This window comes from Protomyctophum parallelum, assembly GCF_964188405.1.
Source record: "Protomyctophum parallelum genome assembly, chromosome: 21".
Classification (NCBI taxonomy): Eukaryota; Metazoa; Chordata; class Actinopteri; order Myctophiformes; family Myctophidae; genus Protomyctophum; species Protomyctophum parallelum.
In genome coordinates this window covers 10,861,477-10,881,412 of record NC_139713.1, presented here as the reverse complement: position 1 = coordinate 10,881,412, position 19,936 = coordinate 10,861,477, and the positions used below count along the sequence as shown (strand labels likewise).

The following is a 19,936-nucleotide window of genomic DNA, read 5'->3' as shown; positions in this document are numbered from 1 at the left end:
GGTGTTGGCTGTTTGTTCTTTTCTTTGATTTACTCTTAGTAGAGTTTTGGTCAGCGGCGGATCTTGGGGGTCACACTAGGTGGCTGGAGGGGAGAAATCCTCATGCCCGGGTGCCGACGGTAGGTTAAGATAGGTAAGTTAGTTAGGAATACTAGGTAATTTAGGGGGGGGTTTGTTCCATTTTGCTTAAAGTTACTGTACTGCACCTTGTAATTCACAGCCCCAACACTTAGATTTGTTGCTATTTTTTTTTTGTTTGTTTGTTGTAACCTGCCAACAGAGAAATGAGTTCAGCTATGGATAAGTTTATTAAGTCTCCTTCAGTGGAGTACCTTGATCATTGTTCGAAGGATCAGCTATTGTTTATTGCTAAACATTATGACATCACAGTGACAAAAGCTCAAGGCAGCAATGAAGGCCGGTCTAATCAGTGGTCTGGTAGACAAGGGCATTTTGCAGCCTGTTGAAGACAAGGAGGATGAGGTCAGTTCAGAGGTTGAGTTCAAATGGAGGAAAGAACTTTTGATGTTAAAACAACATTCCTTGGAAGTGGAAAAAATGAAACAACGAACTGAATTGGCCAAATTAGATTTGGAATGCAAAAAGCTAGAGTTGGTTGAACAGGGAAAGTTATCAGCAGATGCATTGAATAATGGTAATACTGAAAGGGGAGGAGGTGTCAAAGCTATGGACATTGGCAGTAGCCTGAGGCTCCTTCCCAGGTTTAATGAAAAGGACCCTGACACCTTCTTTCTCTTATTTGACAGAGTTTCAGAGGCACAAAATTGGACAGATGCAGATTGTGCTTTAATGGTGCAGTCGGTACTCACAGGGAAAGCACAAGAGGCATTTGCTGCGTTAACACATATGGACTCTAGGAGTTATGTAAAAGTTAAAGAGGCAGTGTTAAAAATATATGAGAGGGTGCCAGAGGCATACAGACAGCATTTCCGTACCTGGAGGAAATGTGATGGTCAGTCTCATGTGGAATTTGTGCGAGATCTAACTACACAGTTTTCTCGTTGGTGTTCATCATCTGAGGTTGATGATTTCGAACAACTGTTTAACCTGGTGGTCTTGGAGCAGTTCAAGAACACAGTGCCATCTAATGTTGCCACATACATCACAGAGAAGAAAGTAAAGTCTCCAGGTGAGGCAGCAGTCTTGGCTGATGAATACATGTTGATTCATAAAGACAATTTCAGTGACCAGAGTACACAAGGTTACAGGGATCCATTTTCTCATGTAACGGGCAGTTCTGAGTTTTACAGCCACAAGGCTGACCATGTGGTGAAACCGAGCAGGCAGGACAGCTCAGTTGAGGTATGTCACTACTGCAAAGGTAATGGACACTGGAAACTTCAATGTCCAGTTCTCAGATCTAAAGATTCGTCTTCCAGTTCACAGATAAGACCAGCTGCACTGGCCAATTCACTTAGGCCAGGTGCGTTACCTCAGCAGGGTTCGCGCTTGCAGCCACGGATGGATGGGTATCTACCATTCATTTCGGAGGGGTTCTTGGCGGTCAAAGGAAGTAACAAAAGAGTGCCAGTAAAGGTACTGCGAGACTGTGGTACACTTGATTCATTTGTGCGAGCCTCTATATTACCTTTTTCATCTGAAACAGACACAGGGGAGTCTATTTTAATTCAGGGAATGGGAATGGGTGTTTTTCCTGTTCCAGTGCATAAAATGTCTCTCGTTTCAGATTTGGTGAGTGGAGAGGTTCACATGGGGGTGCGGTCAGAGTTGCCAGTTGATGGTGTCGACATAATTCTCGGTAATGATCTCTGTGGAGAGCGAGTATGGGCAGATCAGGTACAGAATGTGATCACTCGAAAATGGCCCATGTCAGTTCAGAGAAACTGTTCATCAAACCGACAAAACAAACATGGCAAATCAAGGCGACGTGTGACAAAACAATGTTGCCCAAATCAGACTGTAGTGAAAGCAGGAAAGGTGAATCCTTCTCTTTGTACAGCCAGAGTGACTAGGTCCTCACCTAGAGTTACAGAGACGGGGGCAGTTCCAGGTCGGTTGAACATTTCTCAATACTTTACAAATCACAATACATCGACGTCCCTTCCAAAGTCAAATCAGAGACGGATGGGATGGGATTTGTCACACCCACAGTTTGGTCATGTTCCATATCAAAAGGTTTTGAAAATGTGATTGTAGATTGGTTTTGTGTTGTACTGTTGCTCACTCTGTGATTTTGTTTCCTTGTCACTATAGGCTGTCCTGTCTCTGGTTCTCTTAATTCGCTCCTGGTATACAAGGTTGCTGAGGCTGGGGGCAGGATGGCATGGCAAAGTGGAGGAGGTAACAAGTATTAATAGTTGAGCGAACAGGGGCACATTTTCTTGTTTTGTTAAGCCTGGGTTATGGTTTGCAGATTGATATTGTAGTTCTCCAGTCCCACCTGTCCCAAGTGTCATTTCGCCAGAGCTAATTCGGGGCAGATGCGGAGGGCAGTGGGGCCACAGCTGGACTATTATATAGGAGAATGAGCATCCAGGGGCATTGTTATACAGTATTAGGTGGCTATTGGATTTGTTTAGTTTTGGATGATATTGGTTCTTGGTTGCTAATTTGTGTTTTGTTTTCCTTTTAGATAATGTGGTGGAACCTCATTTTTATGGAGGGGGGTGTGACGGCCCTGCCCCCTCTGCCTCACTGTAGGCTAGCCAGCAACCTCTGTGTTTGCAGAGTGGAGCAGGCCGTCAGCCCAATTAATGCTCACCTGAGGTGGGCGGAGCTTAGGGCACTATATAGGGAGCTCTCCTGGCTGAGCTCAGTCTCTCTCTGTCCTCCCTGCAAGCAGGACCTGTTACAGGTTGCCACCTGGCTCAAGGGCCTAACCGACCTTTTGTTTGAGTTATGTTTTGCACCAGCTAATACAACACGCCCACACCACTCTCCATGCATCCACACACTGCACACATTACTGATGACTCATATCCTCACATCCCACACTTCATTATTTTGCTATTCTTTAATTATCTTATTATAATAAATATCATTACAAAACGTTTATGCTCTTGTGTGGACTCCCTGTTTTGCCATGCATCCCCTAGTGCATGACACTACTATCACAGAAAGAAAATGTTCCAACCCAACTCCCTTGGGAAACTTTGTGACAGCTGCTGAAAGTTGGGGTACCATTATCAACCAATATAAGGCAAAAATTCCAAATGTCATTATATTTTAAGTAGCAGCTGCATGTGACATGTCAAACTAGGGGGTTTTCATGATGCTGAATCGATTCCAAGCATGAGTTTTGCACGGAAATACTCCTTGGGCTAAATTCGGCATTTTTAGGTGTGTTTTTTTGTGCAAAGCTAATGCTTGCAATGGATTCAGAATCTTGAAAAACCCCTAGTTTGACATGTCACATGCTACTTATATAATGAAATTTGGAATTCTTTGCCTTATATTGGTTGATAATGGTACGACAACTTTCAGCAGCTGTCACAAAGTTTCCCAAGGGAGTTGGGTTGGAACACATTTTTCTGTGATAGTTATGAACACATCTGTGAAGACAGCTAGTGGTAAGCATTTTCTTTGCAGATTTGCCACAACTTAAGCTAACTTCACCTAACTATATCTTAGATAACGGCAACTATCGGCCTATGTTTGACCGATATAATATAATATGGGTCAAAACATCAGTACAATTAGAAACACTCAGATTTGATTAAATCTGAGCGTCGGTCCTACAGTTTACAGTACCTGATAGGTTGATGTCAGTAAGGGAGTCTCTGGTGGTGGTCCCTGCAGCGGTCAGGATGTTCACAGACTGGTCAGTGACATGGTTGCAGTAGCTCAGGTCCAGTTTGCTCAGTAAGGGCATGTAACGAATGATGAGATGTAGAGAGGTGTCTGTAATGTCCAGCCCGGACAGCCGCAGGTCCACCACATTGCGCAGTTTACTCCTATTGTCCAGCTGACCTGCGAAGACAGAAGGGCCAAGAAGTTCAGATACATAATAAGGCTATTCATTTTAATCCTCTCTCAAGCCTTTTCATTTTAACCATATGAACCCTGGCGTCACGATTTCTTGGCATGTAATAATAGGCGATTAACATTTGCCGTAAACAAGTGGACATTTGTTGAAGAATTGCACATCTGATCGGCTATTTTTCTGCAAAGCGATTTGCAAAGGAAGGGTCCCCGGTCACAAAGAATATAGTTCATGTGGTTAAAGCAATACTATACAATTTTGCAAGTTTGCTACAGTAGTGACTCTTGCCACTCTTACCAGACTGTAAAGCAAACAGACATGACCTGTCCTATACTGTATTGTTTGTGAGGTAACTATCATGAAATGTTTGTTTTATTACTGTTACGGCGTGTGTTTTATTGTTGCCGGTGTAACAGAGTTAGAAATATCTTTGTATTAATTTCTACAAAATTGATGTGCTTGCCTACAAGCACAGCTGCGTTTAGTGTCCCATTTGGCGCACTGTAGCTTTTCTCAGCAGAGGAAGTGAATTCCATGCTGCCTGCAGGTAGGTGCATGAGAGCTACGTTGCACTACTTTATATGTACTTTATATTAATTATTTCACTCTTTGTTACACCTGTTCTCATTTGTCTCTCTGCAACCCCCCCAACTTATTAGCTGCACGTAGTGACTGATAGAATTAACACACCAGTGTTCACTCACCTCATCAGGGCTTGGCTGTTAAGAACATGGGGAAGAGTGCAGATGGGGTCCATGTTGAAGGTGCTGTCCTATTTACAAAGCTAGTAGTGACCGACCAGTATTCGGTGGTTATACTCTTTTTAAGAGAGGCTGTTTCTAGTTTGTATTTCTTTTGCACAACTGAGGTCAATCCAAAGGGCCTCGTTTATCAATGGAGTGTAGGCTATATTTATGCCTTAAATTCGTCAACGTGACATTTTCAAGTGATCCTATACAGCCGATCCTAGTGTAAATTTGGTCGGAGCTTTGATAAATGTCACGGCTGAAACCGACCGTCATTTAAATAAAACACCCTTAAATGTTCTCGAAACGCCTTTTACGACATAAACAACTGGAATACGACCAAACAGGCCTCGCTTGCCTGTCATGTCCCTGCACGCATGCACGCTCCTATGCAAGAGTGCATTTTGGCACACTGGAAAGAAACACCACTGTGTTTGCCAGTAGGATTATTCCGTGAGGCTACAACCTTTGTCAAGTAGTAGGCTACATTAATCACACATCAGTTGCATCGCCATGAATGGAATACATTTGTAGGCTATACTAATTTAACCCATTCTTAAGAAGTGTGCAGTGCACGATAAAGCAGTCATGTAGTGTAGGCAATCCCTGTGAGTCAGACTGCTGTGACTGTGAGTGACGCCACGTTAATTAGAGATAGATAGCCTGGCAAGGCAGTCGTAATCAACATTTTTGGAATGATTCATGAATAAATGCATAAATATATGGATGAAGGCTTCAAGGCTGGGGTGGATGGTTATATCTCTGATCTCCCGGTGGCCCAAATAATTCCACAGCGTGAAGATATCCCCTGCACTGGGCATAGGTTTGGAGCGTGGGGTTTCCTATCCTTCTATCCTTAAAGGACCACTTCATCACTTCACACATATTTAGGCAGGAACTGGGGGTGGCAATGAAGGACCGGTGCTTCAGTAGTAAAATAATAATTAAGGATTTTTTAAAAACGAGAGAATTTTTATTTCAAACCAATTTCAGAATTCCTTAAAAAGAAAAATATTCCCAAATCACAAATAATGTATCATTTACTTTTCTAGGTGTAAGTGCCGGGAAGAACCAAATTAATCTTTTGGGTACTTTATCCCTTCATTTTGGCTACAACAGGACACATCACACACAGGCCGGTTACCTGGCCGGTTGTCTGTGGGAGGCGACAGCAGGTCCCTCATCTGTGCATCTTTCAGTCCCTCCACCCACTGGACATCCAGGGTGCGTAGCAGAGGACAGCTAGAGGTGCAGAGAGCAGAGACCGCCACCCAAGAGCACCCTGATAGCAGCAGCATCCTCAGACCTGCAGCAATGGCAAGTTCATTCACATTTATGCTCGCATACTTTATTACTTATTATACTTTTTATTTATCTTTGTATTTGTATTTGTTGTTGCTCAGAGAATACAGTACATAATATTACAAAGATCTGAACTTAAGTCCAAGCAAAGCTAAATATACTGCAAATGTAGAAGAATCTAAGAATTTCCCTTCAGGGTTACAACGGAAAATGGGCCCTATATTTTTCCATTTCCCTGTTTCTAGAGTTGTAGTTAACCTGAGGTCAACAAATAAACAAATATAATGCAGAAAGGAAATGGGGGGAAAAAAAGAAAGAAAAAAGAACAGCTTCCAAACAAAGGAGTCAGGAGTCTCAAGGGAACCAATTATCCATGTATTGTAGGGGAAACATACCAAAGCATTCATTGAAACTCCTTGTACACAATGAAAAGAATCTCTTCAAAGATAACCAATAGCTGAACTCCAATTTTAGCAACAAACGCTATCATTCCATATTGCTCCATCAATACCCATCCAGTGATGCTAATAGGGTGCATTTTGCATCCCAAAACGCAGGTTATTGATAATGGACCCATCCGTTGACCTTTCTGGGGGGTCACATGGATGCACTACTGTACTCAGCACTGTACTGTAATGTGGTGCTATTAAAAGTTAGCATATACTTTGCACTGTTGTTTGCATAACTCTTTGCAATTGTCAGATTTAGAATTGTGTTTATTTCTTTCAGATACATTTTCTACATTGATTATAATCATATTTTATAACCATATTCCAACCATAACCATATGGGAGTTAAATGCTGCAATTTACATCACTGCCCATCACATCAATACAAAAATAAATTAACCCATTAAGACCTGCATGGGGATGATTCTACAAATGCCTTCTAAATCAATGTTTCTCAAACTTCTTTGTGCCAAAGACCCCCAAATTGATAAAAGTTTATTTCTTTATTTTTTACAATGATTCAACAGTATCAATTAGACATCCAGTGGTGTACTGTACAACTAAGTACATTTACTCAACTACTGTATTTAAAATGCACATTGTGACATTCTGCATAATGACTACTTCAATACTTTTGTACTTTTAAGAAAGTCAAATAAGTAAAATGTGGAATGCAGAATCTACTGTACAGTGAAGTAAGCTCCATTACCACAGCACTACGGTACGTGAGGCCACAGAAGACGCTCTTAATCCATTTTGACCTGAGATCAGATTAAAAAAATGTCTTCTACATCCTGACAGTTTTCTGAAAAAGCTATGTTTCTATGTCAGTCGTTCTTTCGATTTTTCAAAAATAGCAGACCTATAAGCTCGTAGAGCGATTTACTTTAAGTGAGAACAACACACGGTACATAATACTGTACATCAAATATGTAGAAATAGTCATCAAGGATCATAAACAAGTTAAGAGCCACCTCCGTCTAATGGTAGAATATCTGTACAATGACACTATGAAATGTCTAAATCTAAATTACATATTGAAGTTTAGCCTTTGTATACGCCTGTCAGGTCGGAAGGTTGGACTCTCATGGAGTCCTTGAGCTTCCTTGATGCTTCCTCCTAACTGCTCCCGATGAGCAAGTTGGTGCCGTGCATGTTTTCCTCCTCCGCCGTCGCTGTGTGTGTGTGTGTGTGTGTGTGTGTGTGTGTGTGTTATATCTCTGATCTCCCGGTGGCCCAAATAATTCCACAGCGTGAAGATATCCCCTGCACTGGGCATAGGTTTGGAGCGTGGGGTTTCCTATCCTTCTATCCTTAAAGGACCACTTCATCACTTCACACATATTTAGGCAGGAACTGGGGGTGGCAATGAAGGACCGGTGCTTCAGTAATGGCAATGGTGTGTGATGTAATATAATATGTGATCGCACTATATAAATGCAACATTTAGCATTTACGTCTTGATGTACCTGGAGTCTGGACTCCATAATTATACCACCAGCAATAACACAGACTGGCACGCTTCATCATTTACCTGGCAGTCTGTTGATAATCCAGCTAAGTTGTTTCTTGGAGATGTTGGTCCAGCTGAGGTCCAATGCTACCGGCTGTCGACGGATGATGCCACTCATCATGAGAGGTGTGATGGATTTGCAGCGGTTCAAATCAATATGCTTCCAAAGCCGCTTGTCACAGCACCTGGCGAGTCACACAGGTCACAGGAGCGTATTACTCAGTTTTATATAATTATCTTCATACAGTTCCTTCAGTGAAACAAAGTCAACAGGGGCGATAATAAAGCTGTTTATGGACAGACCCCTTAACACAATTTTTACATAAAACGTCCCTAAACGTCATAAGGATTCCGAAAAATTAGTGCCTTGGACGTCTGTGGACGTCATAGCGACGTCCTAGTGATACGGGGCGAGATAAGAATATTCAGAATTCTTCCTATTTTTTAAGTGGTGCAACCACTTCTACATCCAGCATGCAATGTCCATGTACCTGTGTACCTTTTTGTGTACCTGTGTGAGCACGAGTGGTGTGCGCATGCGTGAAATTGGAACGAGAGAAGTATGTGACATGGCTGCCACCTGCTGGACGCAAACGATACAGAGAAGAAATTGGAACGATACAGAGAAGAAATTGGAATGATACAAATTGGAACGATACAGAGAACCAATAGACGGGAGTTGCACCACTTGGTTCACACTGGTGTGATTTTTTTTTGGCATTTCGCTTTTCGCTTTCCGTATGCTAACGCTCTGTGCAACTATTAGCTTGTCATTGACTCGCATGTTAGCGCGGCGGAAAGAATGGCTCGTATCTCCTAATCCAGGGCGCTCTCCGTGGTGATGAATGGATCGATATGCTGGCGCTTCATTTCTGCTCCTCATCCGTCTCTCCCGCAAAATATGAACGCTTTTTGGATCATATATCGTATAAATTAAAACGATCGAGATGTGAGGTCACTTTGTAAAGTCAACTTTTTTAGGAAAGTGTTTCCGGTTCATGGCTTTCATAGTAAAAGCGATCAGACAACTCCGGCACCCCAGAGCTCCTATTTTGATGCACTTCCGGCACTAAAAGTGTTTAAGTCAGATTTATGCTTCGGTGACAAAGTGTTGACGAAAATACAAAGGTTTTTTTTGTTGCAGGGACATAAATCAAGCTTTACTCAAAGCCATAGACTTAGTCTAAAGTCTGATTTTATACAGTCTTAGCTGTTGTTGCGTGTCAAAAATACCCCATCTACAATCTCACAACGCATCACAGTGCGATGCGTTGCGAGCTTGTAGATCTGCTATGTTTGTATGAATCAAGTCTCAACACTCACCATCTGTTCCAAGTCCTGCAGACACGCATGCAGACACACAGGTCCCTGTGAGTCAGGTGACTGAACACCGTCATCCACACTTCCCGACGCATCACATGTGTTTCACCGTCATCTAAGGGCAGCCTGTCGGGTGGGGGGATGATGGGAGGGGGCCGGATCACATGCCTCTCCATCTGAATGCACTTTGGTGGCGATCGGCAGGGCGGAGGACGGGGGCACATGGGCGTTATTGGAGGGCTTCTGTTCCAGCCTAGCGGTGAAAATCCGCGCGGGGTCCCGTTCACTTCCCGCCCCCTGCTGTGGCGCAACCAATCGCCCAGGTCGCTGCTTCCATTGTTGAGCGGCAGCCTCGGCTTTGGCTCCTCCCTCTCATTCGTCGTGTCGGTCTTCGCCGGCCTGTGGTTTTGATTGGCCAGGCCGTCCTCCGTTTTCGGCGGTCGTCTGTTCTGATTGGCCAGGCCCTCCTCGAGTTTAAGGCTCCTCCGGCTCTGATTAGTGGTCGAGTCCTCTGTCTTTAGTGATTTACGGATCTGACCGGCTAAAGACTCCTCGCCCTTCAGCGGTCGCCAATTGTCCTCTGTCTTAAATGGCCTGCGGTTCTGATTGGCCACACAGTCCTCCGTCTTTTGGATCTCTTGGTTGAGTTCCTTGCTCAGCTCCTTGCTGAGCTCCTTGTTGGGGAGGCGCCGGCGCTGCTGCCGGGCCTTTAACTGGCCAGAGGTCTTCTCCTGCAGGGCGTCACCTGATTCATTGCTGGTGCCGGCTCTGGGAGAGTTGGAGGAACATTGGTCGTTTTCTCTGGCAGCTGATGTCCTCAGCAGTGGACTTAGAAGAACCTTGGCTTTCTCTTCGAGACTCCCACGTCTCTCCTTTTTGGATTCTTCCATCTCTTCCTCCTCCTCCTCTTCCTCTTCTTGCTCCTCTTCCTCCTCGGGTTCCCTTTTTCCCTTTAACCGAAGCCTCTCCAGTGAAAATCTGTCTTCTTCGTGATCTTCTCGATCCTCTTCGTCGTCGTCATCTTCTTTCTTTATTTGCTGCAGCAATTTGGTAGTTAAGGAATCTTCGGGTTTTGAGTGCTTCTTCTGTGATGGAAGGGAACAGAATTGTCACATTTCACTTCCAAACATTTTCCCTTTTGAGCAAGCAGCGTCTTTGTAATGGTATAACATTTCAATGTAAAATTGTGACTGGTTTATTTAGAAACAGATTTGGCGCCAAGCTTGGAGTCGATCAGTCGAATCACCTTGGAGTAAAACTGCTAAAGTAACGATAGGGATTATACTGGAGAGTCATACCTTCTTTTTGACGACAGGTTCATCATTGGTATCAAATAGTTTCCTCTTCTTCCTAAGTGGGTTGTCTTCGAGCCTGGGCCGAGATGAGGTGTCCAGAGACAGCATAGGGGGACGTTTCTTAGGAGGTTCCTCGTCTTTCCTCTTCGAGGTTTCATCGCGTTCTGCTTTTCGTTTCACCACAGACGTGGTACTCAGGGCCGTGCCCGTCGCTGTCGGCATCATGGGAAGCTCAGGCTCCTCTTTGATGTCCCGGTTTAGCCGTGGTTCTTTCAACAGCGAGCCCGGAAGATTGGACGCATACTTGAACCCTGGCCCCCTTTTTTGCTTTAAGGCCAAAAGGTGAGAAAACGGGAAAGACAACTTTATACTTTAGCTCTTTGTTAGTAAGATTTACTTACACTTACAGTATTGAATTATCTTTTCATAGTTTTAACAATATTTTTAATGTCAACAAGTGACAACAGAGTATGAAACCTGATTTATACTTATACATGCCAGTGTCATGCGCTGGCATTACATGGCAAAAATAGACCATCTACAAGCTCACAACGCGACGCACTGTGGTCCACTGTGAGCTTGTAGATCTGCTATTTTTGTAGTGTGAGTAAAGCATCATACAGAATATAATCAAGCATACAGAATAACATTGACGCAGATGCTTACTTTCCCTGTTTTTCCTGCATGGTTACACTTTGGACATTCCCAACAATTTGGAAGCTCATCATTTACAACTCCCCCTGAATCTTTCACCTGACAGAAGAAAGGGAATGGTTAATTAATCGTGTGAGGCAAGACCAACAGTGGCAGCAAACAGATTTAACTGCCATACATAGTTGAGCAATTAAGACAATGTGTGGTGAGTTGACTAACTTGCCTTAAGGCAGTTAGGATGAACAATCTCATTGCAGATGGAGCACTCCATGAGCATGAGGTTAAACTTCTCCTCTTCGTCTTCCACTGTGTCCTCCTTCCCTGCCTCGCCGCAAACCAAACACACCGCTGTGTGGGGCAGCACAGGCTGGGGGGGGGGGGAATAATATGGAAGACCCTTTACAGCACTATGCCACTAAATGAGGTCACAGTCACTCACACCCATAGCCGGCCTTATACTTGCTACTGCAGATCTAATTCCACTACAATTTCTAGAGACAATTGTTCGTGCCTCAAAGCATGAATTAAAAAAGAATCACACCCGTGTGAACTGAGTGGTGCAATCCCCCCCCCCCACCTCTCTCTCTCTCTCTCTCAGGCAGCAGGCACAGCACTATCCCTCTCTGTTTCTGGTGCCCCCTACTGGTACTAATAAGTCATATACTCGTGCTCATGGCCACATAGTCACATAGGTAGGCACGGACATTGCTGGTTGTAGAAGTGGTTTGCACCACTCAAAAATTCACCTCATATAATTCTAACCCCCTGGTCCCCACAGTTGTGGGCAGGACATTTACCCAAGTTCCTGTTAATTAATTAGCATGGTGTGTGACTGTTATTGCTTATTGGTACAGTATGCTATTTTTGAATAGCCAAATCACACAGATGCTGTAATGAGTTAAAGCACTCTGCACAGGGAACTCACGGCAATGCACTGCCTCATGATGCAGGACTGTTTCATGCGACCAGGCCCTCCAAACTTCTTCATGTCTTTGCAGAAGTGGCACTCTCCACACTCTGTACGCAGGCATGCCTCACACTTCCGGCAGCGCGTCCGTCTTCTCCTAGCGCCAGATGTTCCGCGACTAGCTGACAACTTGACGGCTGATGCAGGGGACGCCGCCATCTTGGGTTTGGGCCGGTTGGGGGGCCGTGGCTACAAGGACAAAAGCAAGAAAGAGTATCTTGTCAAGTGGTAAAAGAATGCTTTTTGGTATAGATATTGGTAGTAGTTTCTAACAGACAAGACATCAGGTTGATAGTTACATGCAGGCCTGGATCAAATTATTGCACTTTTGCTCATTTGAAACCATTTTCAAACAAATGATATCTGATGAGGAAACGTAAAATTAAAGATAAAATCCAGATTTGGCACGAAAGCCCAAACCGTTGTAAGTTGTTTATTGTCACATCCAATAGGCTATAATAGAGACAGTAAAATATTTACTTGAAGCTTCTCAACTGTGTGGATAATAATAGAATACAATAAGACGGGGGGAATAGTACAATAATAGGAATAAAAAGGATGAATACAATAGAGTAGACATATTGCTTCATTTTTGTTTCGGGCATAAATAACTGAATAGCCTGTTTTCTTGACTTGTGATTTATAAGCCATATTCCTTTGTTATCTACAGCATTGGTACAGCAGTTTAAAATGCCAGTGGCTGAAATGAGCTGTAGAGAAATGTAATTTAGACTAGAGTGATTGAGCACCCTCAATCACTCAGTCTATTTCATCCTTCTACACAGCAGACTAGAGTGATTGAGCACCCTCAATCACTCAGTCTATTTCATCCTTCTACACAGCAACATTCTGAGACTTTAAAATTAACACTGAATAGTCCACTCAGTGTTAAATTACTCAGGATTTTACAAAAGGCTAAATAACTGCAGCTTTTCGCTTTTAGTGGCACTCGGTCAATAGTGAAGGACTGCATGTAAACCACTCAAAAGGAAAATACCCCAACCAAACAAAAAAAAAGCCCTGACACATTCAATTAATTTACATTCAAGACATTCAAGAATTTCACAACTGCAGTGCACACACACACACACACACGCACACACACACACACACACACACACACACACACACACACACACACACACACACACACACACACACACACACACACACACACACACACACACACACACACACACACACACACACACACACAGTGGGTGAAATTATTTGTGTACAGGGATGAAGAATAAAGAATTAAGAGAATTAAGAGCAGGGGGAGATGATAGGATAGGATAGTACAAGTCAGCGAGACCACTTTACAATCCATTCAGGTTCTGCATCAAAGAGAAACAGAGTATTTTTTACTCTGCATGAATCGCTATGACATACAGGGCACATCACCACATGACTGATTTATTACAGAAGAAATAAGATGTGACCTATTTAATAGTACTGTGTAATGAAGAAGACAAGCCTTTTGATCTCCGCAGTCATTGTCCTTGTTACATTCTGTTCCTCCTTGCATTCACGTCCTCCTGACTTTCAGATACCAACTAGAAAGAGACATTACACACACTAACCACAGCACTGTTTCTCAACATCTGGTGCGGGGCCCACCAGGGGTCCAAATGGACCCTTATAGGTCTAAATGGGTTAACTCAAAGAGTGAACAAAATGGAACCATTTGGGGGTCCTGGTGGTCCCTGGACCCAGACATTGAGAACCAGTCCACAGATGCAAACCTTTTCCTATACTGGGAAAGACATAATGGGAGAGAATTCAGGGAAAATATATAGCAGATCTACAAGTTCACGTTGTGTTCTTGTAGATTGAATATTTTCGCAGAAGGGAAAAAAAACTGAGTGGGCCAAGGATAGAGCCCTGGGGGACGCCGGACAATTAAGTTCCTGGTATTCCTGGTTTCAGAACCCAATTGGATGTTTCATCGCAATATTGTCTGTGACACCACAAGTGAACAGAGATTAGAGGAAATACTGCACAAAGATGAATTTGTACTGTAAAGAGAGCATCGCTTTGGGAAATAAAGATCTCATTTTGTGTGTGTGTGTGTGTGTGTGTGTGTGTGTGTGTGTGTGTGTGTGTGTGTGTGTGTGTGTGTGTGTGTGTGTGTGTGTGTGTGTGTGTGTGTGTGTGTGTGTGTGTGTCAGCAGTGCAGATTTTCCTAGCATCAGCATAGCAACAGCCTCGTTCCATTCCCTGCCAGAATAGTCTATGACACACAGAGACTTGTAACCAATAAGAACAGTATTAAGATTATCAAACTAAACAAGAGAGAAAGCACCCTCCAGAGCACATTAGATCAACTCACTGTAATGATGGCCATTAAGCAGAATGACTGGGGAAATCAGACAATCAATCGGCAGTATTGGACAGTATTAGACGGTATTAGGGAGTAGGGATGTTAATAGTTAATCGTTAGTGGATTAATCGCCGTTAAGAAGTTAGTCTGTTAAACTTAACAGTTCAACAGTTCATAATTCATCGTCAATAATCGAAAATGATGCGGTTCTATCATTGGGTGGTTTTCTGTGAATGTAACGCTGTCTGCGCGTGCTGGGTGGCCGAGGAACGCACATACAAAGACGCTATTGCCTGGCCCTGTATCGTCAATGGTCAAATAAATATTCGAAATAAGGAATATAATATGCCTTTTGTATTATTTCTGTATATCAGAAAAATTTAGATTTGTATGTTAGACATTGAGGGAAATGAATCAACTAACAGGTTAATCGATCGATAAGATTATCAAAACGTAGTAACTAATTAATCGATAATTCACATCCCTATTAGGGAGACATTTGGAGCATGGCCTGTGTAATTAATCTCTATTGACCATGCACTTGACAAGACGGCACCACTATTTTGGGGTGTTTTTACTTTATTTTAAATAGCATCAGTTGCTAATCTTCAAGTCAACAACAAATCAGCTTGTAGATCTGCTATTTTTCAATAGCTAAAGTATTACATAATGCTTAAAAGGGGTTCCCGTCCTGAATGGGTTAAATATCTCAAACAACAGGATGTCGTGTGACTCAACGAGTACGAGTGCATACCCCTTACATTAAGGCTAATAAGTAAGTCCTGCCCGCAGCTGACCCGGTTTGAATCCAACCCGCCTTTCCTGTCTCCTCTTACACTGTCTTAAATGCCTCTACAGTATAATGTGTTTCTCCGTCTTAATGTCTCAATGCTTAATGGTTTATGATGTAAAGCAACTTTCAATTGCCTTGTTTTTTAAATGTGCTCTACAAATAACCTTGCCTTGCTTTGTCCTATTGAAATGAAGCAGAAATGAAAGACTAAAATATAATCAAGTCTCACTCAAATAATCGCTTATGGCCTATTGATGACTAGGCTATATTGATGTGCAGTGTCTTAAGTACCTCTCGAACAGATGCCACAGGCGACAAACCTCAAGACTGGGACTATACAGACAGACATTAGCTGTCAACATTTTCCCCTTAAATCACCTCCCATCCGCCATGTCTGCCAAGTTCATCTTTTAAGGCAGTGCTTCTCAAAGTGGGGTCCGGGGATTCCTTGAGGGGGTTCCAAATTGATTGACCCTTTACAAGTCTGTAACTCTGACGGTAACTGTAACGGGTACAGCTAGTTCCATTTGTATACTGTCAGGCACTATGGATAAACAACAGGCAAGATGAGTTCATGATAACTCTGTTCGGGGACTGCTTCTTTGTTATAAGAAGACTTAAGTTATAAGTGACACATCATTCAGCCCAGCTATCACCACAGACGATCATGCATGTCTCTCAGCCTACTGATACGTGGTGGGATGATATCTAAATTGTATATGGGCTTGAACAGCGGAGAAAACCAGCGCTAAGTAAAAACGTATGCCCAGCCCACTCCTTTGAAAACCAATCCTGATACCATCTCAATATGAAGGACCACCCTAAAATCTTTTAATTGTTTCTGCAATGCAGTTATCTTTGTACACCTAAAATCTTTTAATTGTTTCTGCAATGCAGTTATCTTTGTACATATCTGAATGGTTCCTCCTTCCCACCCAGTTTAGCCCCTGCATTACATGTAGACATCACAAAACAAATTGAAGTGAGCTCAAAGAATTTATTGTAAACCTGGCAGTGATCTCTATCTATCTACTATAGCAGCACAGTTAAATCAAAGTACCGTAATAAATATAGGAGAGTATATAACTCATCAGAAATGGTTTAGCTAAAGGAATGTGACTTGTAGCAGATGCTATTGAGTGCAGCCTTAAACCACTTAATCCCTACAGTGAATACTTCATTGACTGGAGTCCCACTGGGCTCTATATAATAGGTCCCCTCCCTTTATTCCCCTCTCCATCAAATCCCTTCAGCAAAATCGGGCTGTAGCTGTAGATCTGCTATTTTTGCTTAATTGTTTTTTAGTACAAGTGGTACTGTACACATACAGTATGCATGGAAAAAGCTATACCCTATTCCAAAAGGTGATATTCATATTTGTGTAACAGTGCAAAGCACAGGCCCTAACATTTGTCTGTGTTGTCCAAGTTCTATAGTTTAATCCAGACCAAGGTCCCTCTGGGATTTTAAAACATGTTCCTGTAATTGTTCTCACTAAATTGCTGGATGTCACAGTCATTTCAACGTTTTTTTCTTTTAAACTGCAAAACAGTTCTGTTCACATTAAATTTGATTTCACTAGAAATACGATTGTAATAATTAATTTGCTTGCTGGCAGGTGGCTTGATTATTGTATATGTACACTTTGACATATATATTATACCTGTTAGTGGCCCATTCAACATGCAAATCACAGGCAGTTCAAGTGCAGAGGGCCAAGCAAAAATCCAAAATCTCCTTTGGGGTTTGTTGTTGTTGCTGTACATTACAAGTATATTATTAGTAGTAGTAGTAGTAGTAGTAGTTTTTGTGTCAATTTTTTTCTGCGGTACTGCCATAACAATAACATTTCCATCATGGAATAAAGGTCTGTTTATCTGTCTGATCGACTATCTATTTGTGAAAGCTGGTGCTCTTATAATTAGGTTGATTGTAGTAATGCACAGGAGATAGAAATTGGTTCAAAGAATATTTCTGGAGGGACGGATATTAGTCTGGTGGATGCACTTCAAATATTCAATTTAACCACATTATTATTTTGAGCAAGCTGTACATTTTATACAAAAACATTAAATAAATCAAAAACAGCAAAAACAGCAGATCTACAAGCTAGCTCGCATTATCACTAAACTGTTTTTCACTGTGTACATTAGCATTAGCTTCATGCCGTTTGGCTACTGTTATTTATATATTTGGAAGTTCTACTTAAAACATTTTCATCCATAGTATCCATAGTGTGGTCTTACACACCCGATACGTTGACACCGCAATCAGTCATTCTAAAAGTGTTGTGAATTCAACTTTAATACAAAACTAAACACAAGCTATAATGTCATTCTGAATAACTTTCAAATGCATGTGATAATTGTGTCAGGTGCAGGTGTGTTAAATACAAAGTTATAAAATCACAGCTGATATCAGCAACATGCACATAATCCATTTATATTGCTTTCTAGACTTTCTAGGAACTGGCACTAAGTTAAACCATTTACTGCATTTGCATTTTGTCCAGCGAAAACTATTGCAAAAAACACTATCTATAAAACATCACAAATAATGAATTCCTCCTCCCAACACTTAGGTAGCCAATGTATTCATCTAAGGGGGTGTGGCTCAATAGTAGAGTTGCATTATGTGGGAAGACATAAGCTAACCAAACATGTTTTTGCTGAGTAAACATTATCTGAAATATAAAAGCTTTAAACATAATATTTCTACATTAAATGTTACTTGACTCTCCAATGAACCAATAAATAGTTGAACAGAATTCTAAGGAAAAGCTTCTTTCAGAGGAAAAGCTTCACTTGTCTCAACAACACAACCAACTAGACACAACTATTAATCATTCATCTTCCCCTCTTCATCTGTATCTACTTGAATCTTCACCTCATCATCCTTGTTTGTCATTTCCCCTCTCTCCTCTGGAACAACCAATAACTGCCCAGAGGACCAGAGATGTTTAAACAACTCCTTGCTGCATTTACCTGCCCAGCATGCACCCACATACAAACATAGATAAACACATAAACCAATGTCAATAAACCTTGCAACAACAAAGGGCATAAAGGAGAAGGGGGGAGAAAGAAAAAAAAACTAGCGAGGAGGAAAGCGCAAACAGTTCATTTATCTTCAGGTGGCTCCATTTCCTCACTGCCCTCTGAGACGCTGTTCAATGCTCTCTGTCTGACAGACAGCATCGCTTTGGTGGCCCGACTGTGTCTGCATGCCTGCAAGGGGTTCAGTGTGCTAACCTGCTCAGTGTCAGAGTCGTAGTCTTCATCGTCAGCGCTCAGCGACATTGCCATGGCTGGTTCTCACACAGCGTCCAGCACACAGCGAACTGACATGGCTGCAGCCTTCTCCTCCTCCTCCTCCTCCTCCTGCTACTGCTGATGTCTACCCTACGGCCCTCCCTCCGACTCCACAGCTCCACAATACCACCACCAGCAGATGTGAAGAGGGGAAAAAACACGCAGCCAGCACAGTGGAAAGCAGAGGCGCCTTTCCTCATGAATATGGACTACTCCCTCTATGAGAGGAGGGGTACAGAGAAGCACAAGGACCAATAGGAAGCCCCCTATGCATTATGATACATCTGATAACTCGCTATAGGGATGTCAGTCCTCCTCCGGTGAGGGGAGATAATGCAGAACTGGTGGGATTATATCCATGAGTATTACAGGGTAGGGGGACCGGTACAGCCAGGGACAGATGGCATCTTATTCCAAAACGCAAATACAAAGAGGCCCCAAGACCAGCAGCTGGCCTTGAGAGGCACATAATTCAATATAAATCAAATCCATATGTTGGAAGAATATGACAACTATACAATACAACAGTTCTATTGTACTACTGTATGTCTGAAACGTGTTATTTTCTGTTAGTTTATTATTATTTATTACTACTAATATTACTTCTTGATGAAGTTTATGTTTTCATTTCAAGCTAACATAGAATGATTTCTGTTTCAAACGGACCCATTGAGTATTTTATAAAAATACCCCATTTATAATATTTTCATAAAAGGCTTCGTAAAACTGCACTGTACTTGAAATCAGACGTGATTCAATTGGTTGTTAAAGGACAACTTTAGTTTTTTTCAACCAAGGTTCATGTTTTAGGTTGTTATTAAAGAAAGTAAAAGATGAGTGTAATTTTTTTTCATTTGCTGCATTCTTTCGTTTTAGCTCTTTTTGACAGGGGGGCATTCGAGCATGGGGCTAAATATGTATTTTCTTACCAAATTTTATGGTGATTTATTTTTGTATTATTTACTATAGTCCTAATAAACCCCAGGAAATTACATCTGGTTACAGAAGATCACAGGATCTACTGAATGTGAAGGTAGCCTACTGGGGGAAGGCTTATACTGTGTGTATAGGCTCAATATGTCAGTTTGACACATTCAATAGATCCTGTGATCTTTTGTGGCCAGATGTAATTTCTTGGGGTTTATTAGGACTATAGTAAATAATAATAAAATAAATCACCATAATACTTTGTAAAAAAATACATATTTAGCCCCATGCTCGAATGCCCCCGCCCCCCTGTCAGAAACTGCTAAAATCCCAAAAACGAAAGAAAGCAGCAAATGAAAGAAAATGAAAACT

General features: G+C 42.1%; 1 protein-coding gene across 2 annotated transcripts in view; it reads right to left on the bottom strand.

The window, feature by feature from the left end:
* kdm2bb (lysine (K)-specific demethylase 2Bb) overlaps positions 1-19,936 on the bottom strand; it is a 40,240-nt gene that overhangs the window by 3,826 nt on the left and 16,478 nt on the right. Inside the window, exons 13-20 of one of the 2 annotated variants that reach the window (XM_083794083.1) lie at positions 12,169-12,399; positions 11,467-11,610; positions 11,256-11,342; positions 10,593-10,916; positions 9,298-10,379; positions 7,996-8,159; positions 5,855-6,016; positions 3,733-3,951 (exon numbers count right to left, since the gene is read on the bottom strand). In XM_083794083.1, the coding sequence (XP_083650209.1) occupies positions 3,733-3,951; positions 5,855-6,016; positions 7,996-8,159; positions 9,298-10,379; positions 10,593-10,916; positions 11,256-11,342; positions 11,467-11,610; positions 12,169-12,399 (2,413 nt within the window). The remainder of the gene's footprint in view (positions 1-3,732; positions 3,952-5,854; positions 6,017-7,995; positions 8,160-9,297; positions 10,380-10,592; positions 10,917-11,255; positions 11,343-11,466; positions 11,611-12,168; positions 12,400-19,936) is intronic. The other variant, XM_083794084.1, reaches the window with a different exon arrangement.